A 26,253-nucleotide genomic window follows, 5' to 3' on the forward strand; every position below is an offset into this window, starting at 1 on the left:
CCACGTTTCAATCAGCAGGAACCATGCTCCAGATACTCTCATGAGCTCAGATTCTTAATAAGTACTCGCTAGGTACCAGGCAGCATTGTAGATGCTGAAGACACAGTCGTGAACAAAGCAGATAAACCCGTTGCTTATGGGGCTTCTGTGCTAGAGGGGAGACAAATAGTAGACAAATTACAAATCAGTGTGGCAGGAGAAGTTGACCATGGACAGAGCAGCAGGGGTGGGTCGCTGAAGGCCAAGGTGAAGAGCTAGATTTTACTTGAAGTGCGAAAGGAAACAGTGGAGGGTTTTTGAGTGGGGGAGGAAATTGATGTTCCATTTGCAAAGGGCCCTACTGTCTACAAAAAGTCACGGGCCTATTTCAGAGATGGTAAGGGGCTTCATCTCAAGTGTGAACTCCTCTTGACTGGTAGTTTCTGCCCACAGCTCTGGGCTGAGAAGGGTCTGTAATAGCAAGTCCCAGCTCAGGGGAAATTATTCTCACACCAGTTAACAGTGATGCCGTAGACATGGGGCATAGGTTTTTCCCAATAGGTCCATAACCGATCAAGGATTTGATATGCAAAAAGTCATACATATAGCCAACGCTATAAAATAAACATTTTAAATGGCCAAAAATCATGATAATTACTGAAAAATATAAAATAATAATTCACCTCTTCCCCAGTAGGCAGACCTATGGGGGGAGATATCTTTATAAATTGTAGAAATTCATTTCAGTGCAAAGCAGGGACTATCTGTACTGATTTTCTCTGTATCTGCTTGAAGAATTTCCCATTTATTTTCACTAGAGGGCATCACAAACGATGGAGACTAACAGAGTGTCCAGAAAATGCCAGAGAAAATGTAGTGAGATTAAATTTTCGAAGAGAAATGAAGTTCTTCTGATTGCAGCTTTATTGAAAACAAAAGCAAAAACAAAAATCCTTAGGTAAACTGGTTTCATTATTTCTGCTCTTGGAATTTGGAAAAATTCAGTTTGGGAGTTATCCACACCTCATCTGCCAAAGTTGATATAGAATGGCAGTCACCAAACAAAGACTTCTTCAGTAATTATGCTCCCTCCCACCCCAAGAGGATTAAAATCCTTGTATAGTGTCCAATTTGTGTGATTTGGTTACAATCGTATCTAAGAAAAGAATTAGAATTTCAGCCTATGAGTGGAAATCAGAATAAATGAAGACACAGATCATTTTCAGGGTACTGAAAGAACTGTTACCAAAGGGCTTGGGTAACCCAGATTTTTGGTAACAAGTGATAAACCGGGAATAGAGTCCTGATTCAGCCTCTGCCACTAGCCTGTATCATGGGCTCGTCAACTCAACCTTTCTAACCTTAGCTTAGTCATTTGTAGAATGAAGTGGTCAGACTGCCTGATTGCTCACATTTCCCCTAGAAGGTGCTGAGTGCTGTCTTCCTGATCTCTTTCTCCCTGTGGAGAGTTTGGATGGAGGGATGGGTCGGGATGCCTGGAGAGTGAGACACAAAATCTTTCTTCTCCTTTCTTTTCTGGGAGCTGTAAAGATTCAGTCTCATTTGTGAATAGTACACTTTAGACTGTGATAAATGCCTAACTGATTAAACTTTACTTCTCTAAAGAAAAACATCTTACCGAAAGAAGTGTTCCATGACTTTTAGGTTGAGAAAGGTGTGGTTGGTTTGAAGACCTCAGAAAATGCCAGAAATGCTGGCAATACGCGCTCACAAACCCATTTGTATGTCTGTTGGAAAAACCAAATGCCATAGGAAGTAAGAACATTTAACGTACAGAGTAGACATTTGTTTCTAGAAGTTGCTCAGAGATTGCTCATTTTAAAACACACACCGCTGGTAATCGAAGGATGATTTGCTGCAGCCAGGGCAGGGCAGGATGCTGCAGTCTCCTATTTTCAGGACTGAAGATGGCTACTCAGCATTTTAAGGAAACCCCTCTGGGTGACAGCAACAGGGCAGTGAGATTCTGTTCCACGTTAGCATGTCCCGTCAGAGCCTCTCACTCGTAACGCTGGAGCTGTGTGAAATCACAGCCATTATATATATATGAGGGACAGCAAGAGTTTTAAAACTGTGAATTACAGTTGTGCAGACATACATCTTATTTCTAAAATGCCTGTTTGGATCACTATGCTTTTTTGGAATTGACATATCTAAAATCCCCATATTTTGGAACAAGTCTGGCCCTCTCTCTTTGGGATAAACTGTCATCTTCTGTGCATGAATTCTGCTTTACTTCTGGTCTGAGGACCATAGATGGATTAAATCCAGCTTTTCTATGTCTTGGTCAGAATATCAGCTGAAATGTTGACTGCTGGCTTGGTTTTCCTTATAACCATAAGAAAGTCACATTTGCATAAAAATTCTTATAAATAGTTGTAAATAGATTTTCTTCCATTGCTGGTCCCTTAGTATTGGATCCCATGATTCATTGTAGGCTATAGATGACCTTGTACATTTTGTGCACTGCTGGGGCCTGGCAAACAGTAGGCACACAAGAAATATTTGTAGAATGAGTGAGAGAATGAATGAATACTCATGTCTTCTAACCTTAAAAGATTCAAGGTTATATTATCTGTTACATAAACAAGTAATTAAAGTGATTGTTGGAAGCATCACCAGAGTGATTCGTGACTGTGTTTATTGTTCATCCTCGTAAAGGACTGGACTCTTTTCCCTTCACTGAAGCAATCCTGAGAAAGGCTTCAGGTTCAACACCTCTGCCAAATGATAGTCTGGTCACAGCTCTTGACTTAAGTCATTACTACATTCTTACAAACTCAGGAGAAAAGAGTAAATGCATTTGTTAAAATGCAAAATAATCCTAAAGAATTTAAATAGTGAGTAGTTGAATATATGGTTTAGAGGTGTTTGTTATAAAATAATCTAACATTTACTGTGGCATTTTGGACATTACTCTTTTTTTAAATTTATTTTTTGGCTGCGTTGGGTCTTCGTTGCTGTGCTCAGGCTTTCTCTAGTTGTGGCAAGTTGGGGCTACTCTTCGCTGTGGCGCACGCGCTTCTCACTGTGGTGGCTTTTCTTGTTGCAAAGCACAAGAGAAGCTCTAGGCGCGTGGGCTTCAGTAGCTGCGGCGCTCAGGCTCAGTAGTTGTGGCTCACGGGCTTAGTTGCTCCACGGCATGTGGGATCTTCCCGGACCAGGGCTCGAACCCATGTCCCCTGCATTGGCAGGCGGACTCTAACCACTGCACCACCAGGGAAGTCGCTGGACATTACTCATTTTTGTATTGACTTACAGTTATTTCATGATATTATTTAAAAATCAGATGCTATTAAATCCATTTGTAAAAGGTGTACTAAAGTTTGAGACTTAAAAAAAAATTTTATTAGAGTATAGTTGCTTTACAAGTTTGAGACTTTTAATGATCTTGTCTCTATTGCTACCCCTCCTTTCCATGCACCCCTCCCCCCTAAAAAAAGAAAGAAAAGTGTTCTTACAAATCCTGCTTTAGCCTTTTAAGTCCTTTGAACATATTGAGTTAGGCAAAAAGTTCGTTTGTGGGCTTCCCTGGTTGCGCAGTGGTTGAGAGTCTGCCTGCCGATGCAGGGGACATGGACTCGTGCCCCGGTCCGGGAAGATCCCACATGCCGCGGAGCGTCTGGGCCCGTGAGCCATGGCCGCTGAGCCTGCGCATCCAGAGCCTGTGCTCCGCAATGGGAGAGGCCACACGGCAGTGAGAGGCCCGCGTACCGCAAAAAAAAAAGAAAGAAAGAAAAAAGAAGTTCGTTTGTTTCTTTCCGTGAGATGTTACAGAAAAACCCGAACAAACTTTTTGGCCAGTCCAATACTTGGGGGTTTTAATTGATTGGTTGATTTGACTACTTACTCATATGTTTTCCTGTTATTGACGTTAAAAACACAGCAGTATCTTATAAGATCCAAAAAACATTGGTGAGAAGGGGATAAGGGTAATAAAAATTAAAGTTACTTTCCTAGAGTATACAGTACATATATATATATAAGCAAACGATTAAATTCCAATTTAGGTTTTATCTGTTTTCACACTGCCTCAAACCATTTCAGGTTTAGCTCTTTTAAGCTAGGAAACTTTAGAATATATAGCATTGTTCTCCAATATTTTCCTGTGGAATCTCAACGAATCGCTGTGCATAAGCATGGCAGTTTGAGCAAAACCCTTCCAGCCTCTGTCCCCTACCCCACCGTGTTACAGTTAGTGATTTCTTCTTCTCTACCAGCTCTCCTCCCTGGCCGCCCACCGTGTGCAACCATCTTCTGCAGTGTCCCTGCAGTCAGAGGAGAAGGTGAAAATCAGCCTGCAGGTTTAAATTAATTGCACTTCTCAGTTATGCTGTGAGTTAGTCAATGCTTTAAAATCACGGCATTCTAAACTTCTAGTTTAAACATAATTGGAAAGAGAAAGCTGAAATTAAAATAGTGACAGAATAAACCTAACTGGAAGAGAACAGTATAAAAACACTCCTAATCAAATACTCGGATAATCTGTTAAAATTATTCATAAGCAGTTGACTATTTTATTAAGTACACCTGTTACTGATTTGGGCCACTAATTTAAGCACCTTTTTGTTTCCATAACTTACCTAGTGAAATTAGGTTGCTTACATTCTAATGGAACACATTGCTTTTACTCATGATGGAAATCGTTTTAAAATAGAATTTAAAAATCTCATTATAAACATTACGCATGCTCATAGCAGAAAATGTTAGAAATGGCTCCATTTGAAATTGTGTACTTTGACAGTTATGATCTGAAAGATGTTGTATACAAGAGATCAGGTCCTGTGTGTTACTGGAGCTAGCTTCAGATATTTGAGTTTATCCTGTCTTCATCTGGAAAAGAAAACAGATAGGGTTAGTGGCTCTGCCTCTGTGCTTCCAGGGGACTGCGTCCATATCCACATTGTAACATTTTCACCCCGTGTTGGTAATTCTGTATTTACATTTCTGGGCCACTGAACTGTAACCTGGACGTCCTCATTTTTGTGTGCCCATCGCCCAGTGCAGTGCCTGGCATACAAGCAGGTGCCGGGTGACATCTGCTAAAAGTATTAAGGGTTTATGTGAGTAGTGACAGAAGGTAAAGGTAGGAAGACTTTGTTCTTCCTTATTTTTTCTACTTTCATATGGCATGTTTCTCTATCAATTTTGGCTCTTTTATGCGTAGCTAAAACTGACATATTGTATTTCTGAAAAAAAAAATTTTCTATTAGCATATCCTGTCAAGCTCTAAACAGAGGCAATTCTTAGAACTCATATTTATGTGCAGTCATTAATTGCTAAGAATAATAATTTACTTGTAAATCCAACATTGTATTAATTTTATCTGTAATGGAATTCTTGTTCTTTCCTGAAATCATAGCAAAAAAAAATTGCTTTGTGGGGAGTACAAAGTTAAGGACATCAAATTTGTTTTACAAGGACATTTGATGTAATTATTTAAAAAATATATCTTGCTTTTTATACCAGACTTTTAGATAAAAATAATTTCTTAAACCTCTATAAAAAACTATTCTTCCCATTTCTCCTTTCTTTGTCAGTTAATTCTCAAACCTAGAATATGCCTTTACATTTCTGTTCTACACTAACTGGCTGAATTATGTTGGGTCTTATATAATACAGTCTAGTAGAGAATAAATTCAGATGTTAGACATTCTTTTGAAACAAATAAATACATAATTGTTGGTGAGCACTTTTGCCTGTAGCTTTAGAACAATGGATATTTGTAATCAGGCCTGCTCTTCAGCTAATGTACACTATTTCCCATGGTAGTATACTCTCCAAACAGAAGCCAGAGTGATCCTTAAAAAAAAAAAAATTCTAAATAATATCTTAAAGGCCAGCTACAAAGTCTGTGTGAGCCGGTCTTCTGCCCATCTCTCCTGGGCTGGCTATCTGCTCCAGACACCCCATCCTCCAGGCTCACTCTAGCCCTGCACATGCCCTACTGGAATGAGAGCTCCCTACAGGCAGGAAGGTCTTCTGTTTGGTTCTTTCTCTGTATCTTCAGCTCTAAGAAAGTGTACCTGGCACACAGTAGTTGCTCAGTAAACAGTTGAATGAATGAATCATTGCACAGATTTCTTTTGAATAAACTTTGTACTTAGAGATAGGAAGCTGAGTGTGTTCTTAAATTTCTTTTTGTTCTTTTTATCTAATGGTATTCTTATACATGAAACATAACAAAAGCAATATAAATCACTTTCTTTTCTTTAAAAGCTTATAATTCAGAGCAGACAACACTAACAAAAGGCACCAACTAATACTAAGAAGAATTAAGCCTATATAGTATTAAATGATTAAGAAGAAATGAGATCAATATGAAAGGAGATGATTTAATTTTACTGGAGGATGTACACACAAATCCTTTCTAAATGGAAAGACACAACATATTGTTACGTACAAAGATTTTATATCAACCTTTTCAGATAAATATACATTTTAATGAAACTCCAACCAGATTTCCAGTAGGAACTTTGTTTATTGTGTTGGTTGACTTTTATTTGCAACTCATTTTCCTTCATCACCCAACCTGAAGTGTCCCTCTCAGACTGGTCATTCTACATCATACCTCCGTGTTTTATTTTGCTAGAACACTGTGTTGTCCCTCAGCTTTATTGAGTTATAATTTTTTTTTTTTTGGAGTGAGAACTTTTAAAATCTACTCTCTTGGCAACTTGCAAATATTCAGTGCACTATTGTTAACTATAGTCACCATGCTTTACATTACATCCCTGGAACTTATTCATATTATAACTGGGAGTTTGTACCCTTTGACTACTTTCACCTATTTCCCCACCTCCAACCCTATGCCCCACCTCTGGCCACCACTTCTGTTGCCTGTTCTCTGCTTCTATGAGTTTAAGTATTCTTTAGATTCCACCTAGAAGAAAGACCATACAGTATCTGTCTTTCTCTGTCTGCCTTATTTCTCTTAGCATAATGCCCTCAGGGTCCATCCATGTTGTGGCAAAGTTTCCTTCCTTTCTGTGGCTGAGTAACATTCCGGTGTGTACATGCGCCACATCTTCTTTATCCATTCATCCATCAAGGGACACTTAGGTTGCTTCCATGTCTTGGCTATTGTAAATAATGCTGCAATGAACATAGGCGTGCAGAAATCTCATTAGTTCCCTTCAGATACGTACCCAATTGCTGGATCATGTGGTAATTCTATTTTTAATTTTTTTGAGAAAACTCCATACTCTTTTCCATAATGGCTGTACCAGTTTAAATTCCCACCAGCAGTGCCCAAGTGTTCCCTTTTCTCCACATTCTCACAAGCACTTGTTATCTCATCCCTTCAATAACAGCCATTCTAACAGGTGTGAGGTGATATCTTATTGTGGTTTTGATTTGCATTTCTCTGATGATTAGTGAGATCAAGCACCTTTTCATGTACTTGGCCATGTGAATATCTTCCTTGGAAAAATGTCTCTTCAGGTCCTTTGCCCACTTTTTAATTGGATTATTTGCTCTTTTGCTAATGAGTTATATGAGTCCCTTCTGTATTTTATTTTATTTTATTTTATTATCTTTGCAGTACACAGGCCTCTCACTGTTGTGGCCTCTCCCGTTGCGGAGCACAGGCTCCGGACAAGCAGGCTCAGCGGCCATGGCTCACGGGCCCAGCTGCTCCGCGGCATGTGGGATCTTCCCGGACCGGGGCACGAACCCCTGTCCCCTGCATTGGCAGGCAGACTCTGAACCACTGCGCCACCAGGGAAGCCCTGTATTTTAGATATTAGCCATTTTTCAGATATGTGGTTTGCAAATATTTTCTCCCATTCTGTACCTTGCCTGTTCATTTTGTTTATTGTTTCTTTTGCTGTGCAGAAGCTTTTTAGATTGATGTAGTTCCACTTGTTTATTTTTGCTTTTGTTGCCTGTGTTTTGGGTGTTGTATCCATAAAATCATTATGAAGACTAAGGTCAAAGAGATTTTTCCTGGTTTTCTTCTGTGGTTTCAGGTCTTATGTAAGTCTTTAATCCTTTTCCAGGTTTTGTGAGTGATAGAGGTCCAGTTTCATTCTTTTGCATGTGAGTATCATTATTTTCCCAGCACCATTTATTAAAGAGTCTATCTTTTCTCCACTGAGTATTTTGGTTCCCTTGTCAAACGTTGACCATATATATGCATGAGTTTTTTTCTGGTCTCTCAATTCTGTTCCATTAGTCTATGTGTCTATTTTTATGCCAGTATCATACTGGCATATATATGTACCATAGTATGTATATTACTATAGCTTTGTGATATAGTTTGAAATCAGAAGTGTAATACCTCCAACTTTGTTCTTCTTTCTCAATATTGCCTTGGCTATTCAGGGTCTTTTGTGGTTCCATATGAATTTTATGATTGCTTTTTTCTATTTCTGTAAAAAAAAATGCCATTGGAATCTTGATAGGGATTGAGTTAAATCTATAGATGCCTTTGGGTAGTATGAACATTTTACCAATGTATTAATTCTTCCAATGATGAGTACGGAGTATCTTTCCATTTATTTGTGTCTTCTTCAATTTCTTTCATCAATGTCTTATAGTTTTCAGTGTACAGATCTTTTACCTACTTCGTTGAATTTATTCCTAGGTATTTTATATTTTTTGATGCTATTGTAAATAGGATTGTTTATTTCCTTTTCAGATTAATCATTATTAGTATATAGAAATGCAATGATTTTTGTATATTGAATTTATGTCCTGCAACTTCCCTGAATTTGTTGATTAGTTCTAACAAGTTTTTGGTGGAGTCTTTATTAAGATCTTCTATATATAAAAAATTCATGTCATCGGCAAACAGCACCAATTTTACTTCTTCATTTCCAATTAAGATGTGTTTTTTTTGTTTGGTTGGTTGGTTGGGTTTTGGCGTTATTTTGTTTGTTTCTTGCTTGATTGTTCTGACTAGGACTTCCAATAGTGTGTTGAACAGGAATGGTGAGAGTAGCCACCTTGTCTTTTCCTCTAAGAGTTCTGCTTTTCACCATCCAGTATGATGTTAGCTGTGGGCTTGTCATATATGGACTTTATTGTGTTGAGGTATGTTCCATCTATACCCAATATATTGAGAGTTTATATCATGAATGGATGTTGAATTTTGTCAAATGTTTTTTTCTGCATCTATTGAGATGATCATGTGATTTTATCTTTCATTCTGTTAACATAATGTATCACATTTATTGATTTGCATATATTGAACCATCCTTGCATCCCAGGGATGCATAATATAAAAGAGACATTATTTTTTTATTGCTGATGGGAAAATGAAAAGTAATCTGTCAGCAGCTATTAAAATGTGAAATATGCATACCATTTGCCAGGCAGTTCTATACTAGGGAATCTATTTGACAGAAAAGAAAGCATCAGTATATAGACATAGATGTGCAAGGATTATTTATTGAAACATTGTTTTTAAGAAAAAAGGGACTGGAAACTACCTAAATTTTCATCAGTAGGAGAATGGTCAAATAATTTATGTACTTCTACCCTATGGAATATTACACAGATTTAAAACAATTGTTACCTACTATTTTATTCGAAGGACTATTCACTGTATATTACTAGATGCCTAAAACATTTCAGAGAATGTTTATTGTACAATGCATTTAAAAATTAAAATAGTGGGCTTCCCTGGTGGCTCAGTGGTTGGAAGTCTGCCTGCTGATGCAGGGAACACGGGTTCGTGCCCCGATATGGGAAGATCCCACATGCCGCGGAGCGGCTGGGCCCATGAGCCATGGCCTCTGAGCCTGCACATCCGGAGCCTGTGCTCCGCAATGGGAGAGGCCACAACAGTGAGAGGCTGGTGTACAACAACAACAAAAAAATTAAAATAGTATATATATATATATATATTTGTATATATGGATAGATTTGTATTTATAAACATAAATATGTGGAAAGAGACATACCAAGCCATTTACAATTGCTATATCATCAGGAGTGAAAAATGAGGAGCAGGAGAAGAGATTATTAATATATATTCTATGCCACTTTATTGTCTAACTTGGTAAAACAAACGTGTTTTCATTTTAAAAATATAAAGATTGTTCAATGGTAAATGTAAGTATACACTATAGGACATTGGTGGTTTGGCTTTGAGTATGTGTAAATACCATATAGTATAATCAAGGAGAGCCAGCACTACTGTGTTTGGTCAGAGATGTCTTCATAGAAAAAACAGCAGGTTTCACTGGACCAATCTGGCAATGTTCTTCTATAAATCTACCTATAGTTTGCATATTTGGAATTTGCATTTCTTTATTCAACCCAATTAAAACTTAGTTATTCTAAGAAGTAATTACTAGGAAACCAGATTATGAAACAAATCACCCTAGACAAAAGAAAACAATGCTTCATTGTTTAAAATGTTTAGCTCTTCCTGTTTTACTCTTTTGTTTAATCTAAGGTGAAGACCTAGCATGTCTAGCATAACTATGGCTAAATCAAACAGTAGCTTTTTGAAAGTTTTTTTTGACATACTGGCAATATAGACTTTTGAAACAAAGATTGTTTATCATTTTTCTTTTTTATTTCAGAACGCTTTACCCTGTACAGCTCTAAAAACCTTAGACAAGCATGGAATAAGTAAGTTTTTTTATACAGATTATACTCGTTCTCTTTTTCTCTCTCTTAATTTTTAAAACTCTCCTGATAAATTTGTCATGACATTCTTTCATTTGTTCACCCAATTGTCTATTCATCCATTCGTTTAACCATTAAACAGTTATTAAGCCCTAACTGTGTACCAGCCCCCATGTTCCACCTGAGCCAACACTCTGAATTTGGGTTCCCAGAGCGATACAGTATTGCTTCAGAGTTGTTACTCCTGAAATTCACTGTGGTCACTCTTCTTCTAACTAGATTCCAAGAAATGTTTTAGCATCAGCAAAATAGCATTTCTTAAGTACAATATATCAACTGACTTTCTAATCTAAATAATGTTGGTGACAACCTTTGAGCTAGATAAAACTGATCTTTCAAATGTTTTTAGTTTACCTATTTTTTTCCTGAGCCTTATGGGGAAGCTAAGCACATGTATCACTTGGAATACATGGACTCTGTTTATTTAATCTCTCATCTGACCTTGTTGAAATAGCTTTATTTATTGGTTTTGAAATTTGATGACATCTGAAGATCTAGGTGTCTCAAGTTATTCAGGGGTCTTTTATAGCAAGCCAAACTGCTAGTAAATCATTGAAAGTTGGGAAGCAGAGTAATTGAGTCACACTGTTTGACTGTAACACATTTCAAGCATTATATTAGGGAAAAGGTAACTAGATCTGCTTTGATTAAATAAACTATAATTTGTCATAACAAAATTTTGTCTATGGGGAATTTAGTGTTATTGTCTCCCTTTTTACCGTTATATGTTTAATTTTAGATGCCATCAATTATGGAAAAAATAAGAAAAACTTTTTATAATAAAAATGCCTTTAATCAATGCTGTCAGTAGATAACAGCAGAAGCTTATTGTGAGGAACTCATGGAATGAATACATTAAAATCTTTAGTGGATTATTTGAACGATTTGGCAATTTATTTTGATTAAATTCATACTAAGAAGAACACACCAGTATAATTATTTTTGTTTAACACAAGTCTTCGTATTTTCCATTTGAAGAGTCAGTTCTTAATATCTTGAATCTCCCACAGGAAGCACGCCCTCGGCTGGGAGGGGACATTCTCTGTGTGTTCCTCACCCTTTTATCCTCCTCCACCCTAACTTCACTGATCAGTGGTAACACATTTTAATTAAGTGTTTTCATATACCAGGTAATATATGCAGTATAACGGTTCCTGTCTTAATTAAATGATCAAACACATTTCTCGCAATTGCTCAAAAAGTTTTGTCCCACCAGGTAACGACTTTATGAAACAATTCTTGACAAAGCCACTGAATCTCTAACCCTTTCTCTGAAGTAACAGGAAAATCTGGCAAATACATGCATAGTGGCGTTTGTGGAGAATAGCCTCCAATTTAGCTAACCTCTGTTTCCTTCCTTCAGAGGGACAGAACTAGAATGACGTCCAAGTCACCCAGAAGAATAAATGGCAATTTTTATGCACTTAGAGTAGTCTACAAAAGACAGGACAGGGGAGGGGGAGGTCTGTAGACGATGCTGAGTGATAGTTCATCCACTGTCCCCTTGTGGATGTGACACCAACAGCATTTACACCTGGCCCACTCCAGCTGTTCATTTTCGCAACTTGTATTCAGCACCTGTCATCTATATGCCCAGACGAATGGCCTTTCTTGCTCAACCATTGGAAGTGACTAATGGGATACCTCTCAGAGGAGATGCTTTTGTCCATTTACATTACTCTATTTCAGGAGAAACTAGGTTATCTCATGTCTTTCAAAAAGAAAAAGACAACTGAAGTAGTATTCAAGCTTTGCGTTGCTTTGCTTCATTCTGACCACCTAAGACCTGATGCTTTCCTTTCTGTGAGAGGTACTTTTCGTGTCACAACAGAAGTAGTTAACTTCATTGACAAAAATCAGGCTGTGTGGTCCTCTGGTGTTGCTGCTTAAGAAATTTTAAAAGCTGTGTGCATTGTGCTCAATCTCTGAATTTTCTTAAAAGATGCTAGGTTCAGTAAATACGCTTTTACTTTTGAGGGCAGATAATTCTTCAGAGTATGATTTTTCACAAAATAAGAACACGGTTTCTCTTTAAGATATCACTTCAGAGATATTTATTATTTGCATTTTCCGTGAACATAGGATGATTTATATTTTTTCTACCAAAAACAAGGTCAAAAATACTGAAGGAGGGCTTCCCTGGTGGTGCAGTGGTTGAGAGTCCGCCTGCCGATGCAGGGGACCACGGGTTCGTGCTCCGGTCCGGGAAGATCCCACATGCCGCGGAGCGGCTGGGCCCGTGAGCCATGGCCGCTGGGCCTGCGCGTCCGGAGCCTGTGCTCCGCGATGGGAGAGGCCACAGCGGTGAGAGGCCCGGGTACCGCAAAAAAAAATAATAATAATAAAATAAAATACTGAAGGAAATATTACATTTTAATGTAAAGTCTTTTAAATCCGTTGATAGAATTGTAGTTAATATCTTGCTTTTAATTTCTACCATCACATACGCTTTTTAAAAACCCGAGAATTAATTCAAAGTCATTTAAGAGAGTCCCACCCTTCGACTTCTTTAAAAAGATTTTAGAGAAAATATTAAATGCTGAGCTTGAAGTAAGGTTTTAAAATTATAAACGTGACTTGTTTAAAACCATGCTCAAGTCCCCGTAAGTCTTATTCTTTTGTTGCCTTAAGGATTTACTTCTGAAAAAAACTAAGTAATAAAATCATCACTAAAAATATAAAAATATGACTTTCTAGTATCTGTTATGTACTGAACCCTTAAAGCAAAACTATAGCCTCCAGCCAGTTCGAACCCAATGCAATTTAGGGAGAAGTGAGAATGCAGACATTGATTATATTATTGATTCTTCCTACAGACCGACTTGTGACCTTGTAACCATCATTGACATTTCAACACCTCTCACTTCAGAGTGGGGTCTAGATTCGGAAGAATTGCATTTAAAGACTGTTAAGCAAGTGCTAGCTTTCTTCCTGCTGCTAACTAATTTGCTTGTCAACAGGACAATTACGAAACCAAAGTGATTGGTAAATTCTCTTGTACAGCAGTAATAGGTTCAAAATAAAGGGAGCTAATTTGCAAGGACTAATTTGAATTCAATTTAGATAGGTTAATATAAGATGGGCAGGTTAATATACACATGTAAGTTGCTGTTCAAAATTAAGTAACAATGTTAAAAATATGTATTAACACAGCTGTTGAAGCTAGTGAATATATTAACCTGCCTAAGAGTAAAAAAAAAATTTTTTTTAATAACTTTATTTATTTATTTTTGGCTGCATTGGGTCTTCGTTGCTGCACGCGGGCTTTCTCTAGTTGCAGTGATGGGGGCTACTCTTCGTTGCAGTGCACAGGCTTCTCACTGTGGTGGCTTCTCTTGTTGCGGAGCACGGGCTCTAGGCACTCGGGCTTCAGTAGCTGTGGCTCGCGGGCTCTAGAGTGCAGGCTCAGTAGTTGTGAGCAACTAAGCATGGGCTTAGTTGCTTTAAAGCATGTGGCATCTTCCCAGACCAGGGCTTGAACCCGTGTCCCCTGCATTGGCAGGCGGATTCTTAACCATGGTGCCACCAGGGAAGCTCAAGAGTAAAATTTCTTGAGAAATGAATCCTCAAGTCTCTTTGAACAGCTGTAACAAGTGACCCAGTTTATGAGTTGATGGACACTTAGGTGGACACTTAGGTTGCTTCCATGTCCTGGCTATTGCAGACCAAGTCTGCCCTAAGTTACACCCATGCAATTCCCTGCTGACTTCATTTATACCAGTAACCATGGGCATAATTTTATCCTTTGAAGGATTTTTTAGTATTCAGGGGAAGCAAAGCAATGATAGGAGAAAAATATCAGAAGATCCAGCAGATATCTAAACTCAAAAGGATAATATAAAGAAGTCTTAATTATAGGACTGAGAATAATAAATACATATTCAAAAAGAAAAGAAGATCCTTTTATTTCCTCCTACTGGAAGTGCATGATCGATGTGGGTTCTCTCCTGCTTGAAGAGGATTTTGGACTAAAGGGACACAAATCTTAATTTTATAAATATGTGTTCTTTCTGATGGCCTTCAAAACATTCCGTTTTATTTCCTTGGAGTTATGAAGACTCTCCCTATTTTTCTTCCTGATCTCTCTATTTATAGTTGTCTGACATTGGCATGCATGTGCAATCAACCAAGTATTTCAGCCAGTTAAAAGATCTTTCATTATTTTGGCTGGAGAAGAAGCCTTAGTGTATGCTCTCCAGCAAAGTTATGGGTAGGATTCCAGGAATGCATTTGCTTGTTTTGGAACTTTTTAGCAGCTGAACAATTTTGGAGGTTTGAAAGTAGCAAAAAGAGAACTAAGGATAAACCACCAAGTCACAGAAGACAGATTTGGAAAACACAGGTCATAGCTGATAAAGCAAAGCACATCCATAGACTTTGAACAGGTGTAGCCCAGCCTTGTCCTGCTGCCTCCACCCAGTGCTCTAGTTCTGCTTATAATCCTTCTGGTTAGCAAGTCCAACTGGATTTCTCCTAAGAATTAAAAAAAGACGATACTTTAAGATGTGCAGTAAATTCAGAGACATTACAATGATGCTACCCTTATGGAAAAGCAAAAAGAGAGAAGACATTTGCCTGCATGTATTGGAAGGTACCAGCAGAGTCACAAACCCTAATTTAGGAGCTTTAGAAGTGTTTTCCAGCTTGGCGTACTTGAACTTACCTTGAATGTTTTATCTAATTCGATGATTAACTTCCAAAACATATTTTAAAGATGACTTGGGCTTCCCTGGTGGCACAGTGGTTGAGAATCTGCCTGCCAATGCAGGGAACATGGGTTCAAGCCCTGGTCCGGAAAGATCCCACATGCCGCACAGCAACTAAGCCCATGCACCACAACTCCTGGGCCTGCGCTCTAGAGCCCACGTGCCACAACTACTGAAGCTATGCACCTAGAGCCCGTGCTCCGCAACAAGAGAAGCCACCTCAATGAGAAGCCCACGCACCGCAACGAAGAGTAAGCTCCCGCTCACTGCAACTAGAGAAAGCCTGTGCAAAGCAACGAAGACCCAACACAGCCAAATGTAAAAACAAATAAATTAATTAATTTTTAAAAACATCTTTATTGGAGTATAATTGCTTTACAATGGTGTGTTAGTTTCTGCTTTACAACAAAGTGAATCAGTTATACATATACATATGTTCCCATATCTCTTCCCTCTTGCGTCTCCCTCCCACCCTCCCTATCCCACCCTTCTAGGTGGTCACAAACCACCTAGCTGATCTCCCTGTGCTATGCGGCTGCTTCCCACTAGCTATCCACCCTACGTTTGGTAGTGTATATATGTCCATGCCACTCTCTCATTTCGTCACAGCTTACCCTTCCCCCTCCCCATATCCTCAAGTCCATGCTCTAGTAGGTCTATGTTTTATTCCCGTCCTACCCCTAGTAGGGTCCTAGTAGAGTCCATATATATGTGTTAGCATACGGTATTTGTTTTTGTCCTTCTGACTTACTTCACTCTGTATGACAGACTCCAGGTCCATCCACCTCACTACAAATAACTCAGTTTCATTTCTTTTTATGGCTGAGTAATATTCCATTGTATATATGTGCCACATCTTCTTTATCCATTCATCTGTTAATGGACACTTAGGTTGCTTCCATGTCCTGGATATTGTAAATAGAGCTGCAATGAACATTTTGGTACATGTCTCTTTTTTTTTGTGTGTGTGTGTGTGGTACGTGGGCCTCTCACCGTTGTGGCCTCTCCCGTTGTGGCCTCTCCCGTTGTGGAGCGCAGGCTCCGGACACACAGGCTCAACGGCCATGGCTCACAGGCCCAGCTGCTCTGCGGCATGTGGGATCTTCCCGGACCGGGGCACGAACCCGTGTCCCCTGCATCAGCAGGCGGATTCTCAACCACTGCGCCACCAGGGAAGCCCCCATGTCTCTTTTTGAATTATGGTTTTCTCAGGGTATATGCCCAGTAGTGGGATTGCTGGGTCGTATGGTAGTTATATTTGTAGTTTTTTAAGGAACCTCCATACTGTTCTCCTTAGTGGCTGTATCAATTTACATGCCCACCAACAGTGCAAGAGGGTTCCCTTTTCTCCACACCCTCTCCAGCATTTATTGTTTCTAGATTTTTTGATGGCGGCCATTCTGACCGGTGTGAGATGATATCTCATTGTAGTTTTGATTTGCATTTCTCTAATGATTAATGATGTTGAGCATTCTTTCATGTGTTTGTTGGCAATCTGTATATCTTCTTTGGAGAAATGTCTGTTTAGGTCTTCAGCCCATTTTTGGATTGGGTTGTTTGTTTTTTTGTTATTGAGCTGCATGAGTTGCTTATAAATTTTGGAGATTAATCCTTTGTCGGTTGCTTCATTTGCAACTATTTTCTCCCACTCTGAGGGTTGTCTTTTGGTCTTGTTTATGGTATCCTTTGCTGTGCAAAAGCTTTTACGTTTCATTAGGTCCCATTGGTTTATTTTTGTTTTTATTTCCATTTCTCTAGGAGGTGGGTCAAAAATGATCTTGCTGTGATTTATGTCATAGAGTGTTTTGCCTATGTTTTCCTCTAAGAGTTTGATAGTGTCTGGCCTTACATTTAGGTCTTTAACCCATTTTGAGTTTATTTTTGTGTATGGTGTTAGGGAGTGTTCTAATTTCATACTTTTACATGTACCAGTCCAGTTTTCCCAGCACCACTTATTGAAGAGGCTGTCTTTTCTCCACTGTAAATAAATTAGTTTTTTAAAAAGATGACTTGCTAGAAAGTCATGCTACATGTGCATAAAGCATAATGTATTTAAAATAATATTTAGAGAAATAACATAAATTTCACTCTGTATACTAATATTGGTGGTTCTCTATTGTATTTTTCTTGTCATGTCTGATTGCATTCCATTAAGATTTAAATAGGTGCCTTCTCAAGAAAGAAAAACCCTGTTTCCTACTCTGCCTTATTGTTCTAAGTTGATCTAAAATTTTGTAAAGTAATAATATATTGCAAAGTAAGTTCAGGCTTTCAGTTTCTCTACAGTTGCTGAGGAATGTTAGAGGAAGGTAAGTACAGTTACTGACACTAGGAGGAGCCGTTGAGTTGAGCCAGATCTTTAAATCCTCTTTCTCCAGTTTCACATTTTTTTCATTGTTGATCATTTTTGTTACAATTCTGTTTACTTCAAAGTAACAGTTTCAATTTATTTAGTGCCTGAAGATTTCTTCTCACCATATTTTCAAACAAATTATTCTTTACATCATCCATGCACTTTTTTAGGGGTGGGTTTATGAGGGTGACAAGCTCTAAAGCAGACAGTAAGCAGACATTTTGGAATTCCTTTCTCTTCACTCAGGATGAGCTGGAGCTGCAATTGTCAGCTACTCAGCTCTGGGGACTTGAGTTCAGCATTGGGAGGCTACGTGGGGTGTAGCTCCTTACCACACCCTTGAAAATATAGTTTTCAACACTTGGACAATCAGATCCAAGCAAGTCTCTTGTCCTGACCTTGGACACCCACACTCAGTATTGTTTGGAAGCCCCTAAGTCTCACCTGCCTGCTTAAAAGTCGCAGTTCAGAGCAATTTCTTGGGTCATTCAATTTCACAAGAATGAATCATTAGTTCAGTCACTGAAAACATTAGGTAGGTGTGATGTTTATCTGATCTATTAAACCCCTTGCCACTGAACAGAGAGCAATTCTAGAAAATTGAAGAGTGGATTCTGGAAGGGGAAAAAAAGGAGGTCCTCAAACAGGAGATGCTTTCCAGGCTTTGGTGGGAGTCAAAGAAGACAGCATAAAGGTCTGTCCAGAGACACAGGTTGGAGGCAGATGCCAGGAGGGCAAAGAGAAAGCTGTCCAAGAGAGAGCTGGCCAATCTGCCAAAGCTCTAACCCTGATCACTAACAGTAGCAACAGCATAAATGTGGTAACAGGTGAGATGTTCCTAGTCAGAGGCCTAACGTATACTTGTTAACACATAGTCCTGGTTTGACGAGGTGGTAGTAAACCATCGGACAGCCTTCTGGTCTATAGGAGTCACATATGTAGTCACATTTTCATATCTCTATACCAATCTTGGGAGGTAGTCAAGGCAGAAGTTATCGTCTCCATTTTAGAGCTTGAAATAAGAAACCTGCTGAGGTCGAATGATTAGTGCTATCGAGAATTACAACTTGGAGGGTATGCCCCAGAGTGAATCTTGTGAAAGAAATATTATCATTTAAAAAACGCTGATCTTCAAGTGGGCTTATCATTACCTGACTTTATTTTGTTCTCACTGTGACTTTGGGTCGGGAGATCTCTTCTGGGCCCTGATGTCATTCATTGCTGGTCTAGCTTTTTGGCAGTGAGAGAGCTGGGCTAGAGTACAAACCTGATTTCCTCTCTCCTGGGGAACAGGGTTTGCAGCAGGCTGGCCACCCACACCATCAACTAGGGCCTGTCCTAGGTGATTGCTGGGTAATGTGCCATTGGGATAGAGGCACGTTTGTGACAAGCTAAGTACTGGAGATGACAGGCCTTCCAGCCACCCATGCAGACCCTGCTAGTGGGATCTGTCGCCCATTCCACACAGTCCCCACTGCCCCAGGAAATTATGCTCTATCATTTTGTGTCATTGCCAGATTTCTTGTCCATGTTTTTCTTTTTGTAGCAAAGAATTCGCTGACATTAATAACCCCTGGTGATGGCCAAGGGCAGGCCCCATGCTGTTTGCTATCTTTCAGGCATGAGGTTTTTGTTCCCCTTCTGATAGGCAGAAACTATCCATCTTCTCTCTTACTAATTGGCAGTACGTGCCAGGCTTGGGAGTTGGCAACAGCCATTGTTTTTCATCCTTTCAGATTATGTGTTGGACTCCTCATCCAAAAGTACACACTTCTGGTGCAGCTAAAACCTTCCTTCTGCCATCCAGCTCATTAAGGGATAAAACCCAACCATGTTTCTGGAGCGGCACAGAGTTTCCAGGAGCAGCTGGGCTGCTCGTTTCCCTGAAAGAAGGACGATAGAATTAGGTTTTCTCAGACTATTCCCCAGAACGGATGCTAGACATGTGAACTGAGGAAGTTCTCTGCTTCTCCACAATATAAAATGGTATATTTGTATTCTGTGGCTGCCATAACAAATTGCTACAATTTATCATCTCCTATTGGGCAGGAGCCTAGATGGGCTCAGCTGGTTTCTTTGAGGTGGGTCTGATAAGGCCAAAATCAAGGTGTTGGTAGCCTGGCCCCGTCTGGAGGCTCTTGGGGAGAATCTGACTTATTCAGATAGTTTGCAGAATTCAGTTCCTTATGGTTGTCGGGCTGAGGTCCTGTTTCCATGTGTATTCCACATCACCCTGCCACCTCCTTCTTTAAAGCAGCATCAGTTCAACAAGTGTTTCTCATGCTTCGAGTCTCTCTCTCCCCCTTCTGCCCCATCTCTTCTGCCGCCAGTAGGAGAAGGTTCTCTGCTTCTAAATTCTATAATCCAAGTTCACCTTTCTATTTTAAGATCTGTAACCTTAATTACATCTGCCAAGTCCCTTTTGCCTTGAAAAGTAACATATTCACAGGCTTCAGGGATGGGTGAGAGGACATCTTTGGGGCCATTCTGCTTTTCACGAGCTGTACTGGGGTTTCCTACTCAGTGAGGAGTCATGGGGTGAGGCAGAGCAGAGGAGGTGAACCCAGCCCTCATCAGGTCAGACACAGCCCATCTTGCCCGATCTCTGGCTCATCAGGTGACAAGCATAGGCCCCTGATTCTGATGGTTCCACATTGCCTGGTTCACATTAGCTATGCTCAAAATTATGTATAAGGAAGAAATCATTTTCCACCCCCGCAGAGAGAACAAAAGATTATTCTCAGGAAAGCTCATAGTCTCTGAGATGGGAAAAGTTTGGCCTGATATCTATGTCCCCTCTAGATCAGTGCTGTCCAGCAGAACCTTCTCTGTTGATGAAAATCTGTATCTTCACCACCCAGGGCAGCAGCCACTAGCCCCCTGTGACTGTTGAGCACTAGAAATGTGGCTTAGGAACTGAATCTTAAATTTCATTTAAATTTAATTAATTTAAATGTAAATAGCTGCCGTGGGTGGCTACCAAATTGGGCAGCACAACTGTAGATCAACAGGTAAACTATCCATTTATTTTAGGTGCCCACCAGTGTAATACAAGTGTGGGTGTCCGATGCTTTGGAAATTATATGCCCGAGAGTCCTTGCATTTTGCACTCAAGTGTCTGGGGATCTTGCTTGATGTGTTTGCTTCTCACCTCTGTCTTTTACTTGTAAACACTCTGAGAAGATAATGGCTCTGGAGGACCCAGTAAGAGATAAATCTGAGGAGGGAATAGTGGAGGTATCAGAGAACACCTAGCAGACATGCCTTCCCCTCCCCCTTGCTTCCAAGAGCCGTGGTGTTCCTTCTTGAGGGGCACTGCCTATTTCAGGCGACTCTATTCCTTTCTCCTTCTCCTGTTCTCTCTCTCTCTCTTTTCTGCTGGGAACTGCTAGGGGGTAGACAAACAGCTGTCTACCCTTTTTGAACTCCCTGAAGAATTCACCTCTTTGCTGTTGTTCCTGGCCCCCTTGATCTCCCCTAACTCTGCTCAGAAAATACCAAAAGTCTCAGCTTCCCCTTCACCACATACAAGATGCTACCAAGAGGAGCTCGGTTTTATAAATAAGCCTCTCATGGGCCCCTCTGGGTACATATGTTAACCCCTCAACTTCTGAACATTGAAATTTTCCACATTTAAAAAAAACTGAAGCATGAACAGAAATTTTTACTGCTCTTTATTTATTAAAAAACACTGGCTGTGAGATCCCTTTCCTCCACATTTATTTATATCATTTCCTTTTGATTAAGAAAATATTTATGGGCTTCCCTGGTGGCGCAGTGGTTGAGAATCCGCCTGCCGATGCAGGGGACACGGGTTCGTGCCCCGGTCCGGGAGGATCCCACATGCCGCGGAGCAGCTGAGCCCGTGAGCCATGGCCGCTGAGCCTGCGCCTCCGGAGCCTGTGCTCCGCAGCGGGGGAGGCCACGGCAGTGAGAGGCCCGCGTACTGAAAAAAAAAAAAAAAAATTATGAATCTGGTGAATTGTCAGCCTCAGAATTAAGACAAGCATAAGGCTTCACTGGAGAGAGATGATTTGAACAACAATGTCATCTTTTGTATCCACTGTCACCCACTCCGCACTTTACCTTGGTTGATTTTCATGAAAATTAGGATTAGATAAGGGGCCCAATCATTTGTGGGGACAAGGGGTCCCCTTCATACTTTGGGGAGACTTTCTATAAAACTGGGGCTCAACTTCCACTCATTGTGAAGATACAGTTAATAAACTATTCATGTTGACAAGTGCATCTGACTTCTGCTGTGTAGACAGTGGTCCTACTGACCCTGTAAAAATACACGGTCAATAAATATTGTTGATAAAAACCAAGAAAGAATAGAAAAGAGGAAAGATGCCTGAGAATGCTCATTATTAGTGCAAATGGCAAGAAAACACCTGAAAGTAACATAAGCTTTGGTATGATAGGGGCCAAGTTCCATCACAGATCCAGTACTGAACCATATAATATTCAGGAAGCTCACTAGCCAATCTGAGCCCAGATTTTCAGTCTTTAAGACCCTTGGCAGGATTATTGTGAGGAATGTTAGCTTATCCCCCTTCTGGTTTTCGGCATGCCCTGCCCTCTCCTGCCAGTCCAACTATTTCATTCATTTTGAGATAAGTAATTGTCCTTGAACATGAATACCGCTGTGACACAGGGCCCCCAAACATCTTGAATATTCCTTCTACCTTTCTAGGAGCATGTGCTGAATTTCTCGGTCACCAGATGATTTGTTAAAAATATTTCATGTGTAGAAACAAGATTCCTTTTCCCCAGCAGTTCCTTCCTAAGAGTGATGTGTTAGCAAATAGCATTGTACGTAATTCATGTAAAACTGTGGTTTACAGTAAGTCTTGAAACACATCTATTAGACAGTTTTCCTAATTAAATTGAAAGAAGCCCTTAGACGAACACTGTTACCAAGTTCAAAGCATCTTTTAGACCTTTTCCATACATGAACATGAACTCTGTACCTGAACTGATGGGTAAACCTAAACCAGGTGCACATAGAGCTTGGGTGTCCACTTGACCCCAAGGGTTTCATTCGTGATACTAAAAGTAATTATCCTTGTTGATTATGGCTCCTAAATGGGGAGGGTAGATGACTTATCTCTAGAATCACAAAGAATAAAGGCTGGGAGCATAGCCTTACTCTGGTTCACCTATCATCACTGACAAGCAAATGGGTAGGGGACACCAAAGGAAACTGCTTTTTTCTTTCAGACACTGAGCCAAGTCCATACCCTAAGGCACAAGTCCCATGTTACTTTGCATTGTTAAAGTCACTCCCATGTTATATTCATCATGGGAGTGACTTTAACAATAGATTTTATTTTGTCTTTGACAAAAACAACAAAATACATTAAAATGCCTTAAACACACACATATACAATCCTGCAAATCAGTTATTTTTTGTCTTACCTAAAAGAGCATTTTTAGATCATTTCAACATTTTGGGGATATTAGAAAAATCCAGTGGTGGTTTACAGTTGAAGTCTCATAGTGAGTGTATATGTGTGTGGATGTTATTACCCAGACTATAAATGAGATATAAATGAATAGAAATATTAACACAAAGAGATCAATATTCTGGCCCTCACTGCACTGTTATACTGCGCATCTTTGTATATCTGTATGTGAATTCTCTGCTAGTCCTCAGCTGAATTTAATCTCTCAAGACTTGATATACAAACATAATGCCAAATAGAGAACTTCCCTTAAATTATTCAAATTCCCCATAAGTGATTTCCCACTCTTCCTGCAATGGAAAACATTTGATCATAAATTCAATTAAATCAGCCATCATCTTTGTGATGTTTGTCCAGCTAAATCCTTTAGTGACTAAACCAATAAACATACCAGCTGTGTGTGTGTGTTTATGGCATGACTGTTGGGAAAGAATCGATTTGAAGTAAAGACGAAGGGTAGTTCTCATTTCTTAGGCCAGATTTTGAGCACTTTACTGCAGCCAAGGTTTAAAAGATTAAACTCTTAGCGGGGACAAAATCATGTATATTCCTTAAATTCATTGGCTTTTATTCCTCAACTCAGGGCCAAGTTTTAATATATTGTTTCAGATCAAAACTGATAAGCTTTGGAGATGTTAGTAAAAGCAGTCAAACCACATCAACCATTTTTCTTCCTCTTTCTTTCACACCCTCTCCTCCCTAGTTGAAACAAAGGAAAAATGACTGTTGACATACTTGTAAGTTTCTCCAGGAAAATTCAATTATAGGGCTACAGAACTATTTATGATTTCTCATATTTATGTCAGCTGAAGAGGTAAAGCTTATTAGAGGCTTATAAGTGTTGATTGTTTCTCATCCTTATCCTAAAGCCTTTCAGACAATAGATGTAATCAACCACCTCCCCTCTTTTTCACCATATCTTTATAAATAGGATCATCATATCCTGTTAATTTGGATGTAACTGAACCTTATTTATGCGTTATCTTTACATATGTGTATATTCACATGGCCTCTAGAGGGCAGCATGTTTGGGGAGGTGGGGGGGAAGGTTAGAGGCCAGCTACTTATCTCTATAAAATATGTGAGATAACCAACTGATTTTTTTTTTTTTTTCCCCTTTAGCAAAGCAAGTAAGCTATCTCAAGTAGAAAAATCAGTGCTGCCCCATGGTTTGATTGGCTACCCCATCTGCCATTTTGGGCATCTACTTGGATGGCCAACAATTTTTATGTATTGGCTCAGCTACCTTGGAGGCTACTTAATTAAGGATTATACCAGGTTCCATGCCTTTGCCTCCAAATGGAACTAAGCACATCATTATATTTATAAAGATGAATACAAATGTGATTTTTCCATTTATCTCTCATTTCTTGTCACCCTTGACCAAAGGTTAAATTGTACCCACAGTTCTAATTTTATTTGGCAGTCAAATCAGGCTTTACTCTCCTTTCTTAGAATTCAGCTACGTCATGTCCCTTACGTTTAGGTTGTAATGCTGAAAGAATTCTAATGTCTCTTATTTTTCCCAAGGAAGTGAAACACATTTCCACGGTGACATCTTTCACCCATCGTGATTTTAGGCTCTTTCTCCTACCAGCCGGCAAACCTTTGGAGTAATCCCTGACCTAGCCCTCTTCTCTATAGGTACATTCACTGATTTTCTCAATCCAATCTCTATTCTTCATCTAAAGAATAAAATCCTCCCAGTGTATAAACTACACAATTCTTTTCCTTTAATTTTAGAAATTTCTGGAAGCTGAAGCAGATCTTTGAAAGATATAGAGCAGTACTGTCCAATAGATCTTTATGCATTGATAGGAATGTTTTATATCTGCACTGTCCAATATGGGGCCATTGAGTACCTTAAAGTAGTGGTTAGTGCAATTGAGGAACTGAATTTTTATCTTATTTAATTTTAATTAATTTAAATTTAAATAGTCATCTGTGGCCTGTGGCTGCCAAATTGAACAGTGCAGAATAGAGCATAACTTCTGATCAGTTTATAACAAATGTTTTACCAGAATATATTGTGAGGGGGATTAGATTTTGTAGCTAAAAACCTACTGCCCAGGCTTTTATTCTCTTGCTTATTTCTTTCTCAAATAGCTATAGGCTTAAATCCAAATCCTCTGACTCTGACCGAGGATTTTCTCTCTCTGAGAACATCTGAGAGATTTTCAATTTTCAAATTCTTCAATTTTGTTGAATATTGAACATATCTCTCCTGGGTATCCAGAATGGAGTTTCAAAGCATGGCATTTGGACAGCACTGATTTTGGGGGCACTGGCCATTTTACTGTCTAAGCTCTGTCACCTCTAGATCTGGTTTTTCCTAAATATAGAAATAAAACTTGAGAACGTGCTAAAATGTGTCACACTGCATACAAGCTTGGCACAAGTTAGCATATTTCTTAAATTGGAATGTTCCCCCATATACATATGCAACAGTTATTTACACTGACTACAGAGAAAGCCTATGTTTGTTCCATCCACTCTAAAGTGACCTCAATATTCTTTTAAAATTTTCTTATAAGTTCCCAAGTAATCATTTTTTAAAGGCTTCCATATTTTTACACATGATCTGCAAATTCATGTCTTAGTTTTCCACAGTATGCCAATATTGTTGGTTTTAAGACATGGCAGGCTTTTTTTTTTAATGGTTTGTGTCATGCCACTAGCTTCTACCTCATGTTAGAGACATGGCTGAAAACACCCTCCATATACCTAGCACATATAAGTAGTTGGACCCCAGATGATAATAAATATGCAGCTTTTTAATTCTATGTCTTTACCTTAGTTTTATTTCAGCTGAAAAGATAGAATTAGTGCTCAAGAAGATAAACAGCTCAGCAATTATGCCAATTTGGGGGACCTCTAAGCCCAAATGGATATGGAATGGCACCCTTCATTTTAAATCATTTTCTATAAAGAGGCAAATGTAGACTTAAAGGCAAGAATAAAGGAATGTGCAACCCAAAAGCTGTGTTCACTTTCAATAAAGACAGCGTCAGCATATTGTATGCTCACCATCAAACCACTCTTTATAGCACCCGTGCCCCCAGATCCACAACCTCTTCACATGATG

The 26,253-nt window shown here is 39.4% G+C and overlaps 1 protein-coding gene across 6 annotated transcripts in view; it reads left to right on the top strand.

The window, feature by feature from the left end:
- CDK14 (cyclin dependent kinase 14) overlaps positions 1-26,253 on the top strand; it is a 599,292-nt gene that overhangs the window by 466,061 nt on the left and 106,978 nt on the right. For all 6 annotated transcript variants that reach the window (XM_059073929.2, XM_067042484.1, XM_067042485.1 and 3 more), the window contains one exon: positions 10,536-10,584. In XM_059073929.2, coding sequence (XP_058929912.1) covers positions 10,536-10,584 — 49 coding nt within the window. The remainder of the gene's footprint in view (positions 1-10,535; positions 10,585-26,253) is intronic.

The sequence above is a fragment of the Kogia breviceps genome, chromosome 9 (genome assembly GCF_026419965.1).
Source record: "Kogia breviceps isolate mKogBre1 chromosome 9, mKogBre1 haplotype 1, whole genome shotgun sequence".
NCBI classification, from domain to species: Eukaryota; Metazoa; Chordata; class Mammalia; order Artiodactyla; family Physeteridae; genus Kogia; species Kogia breviceps.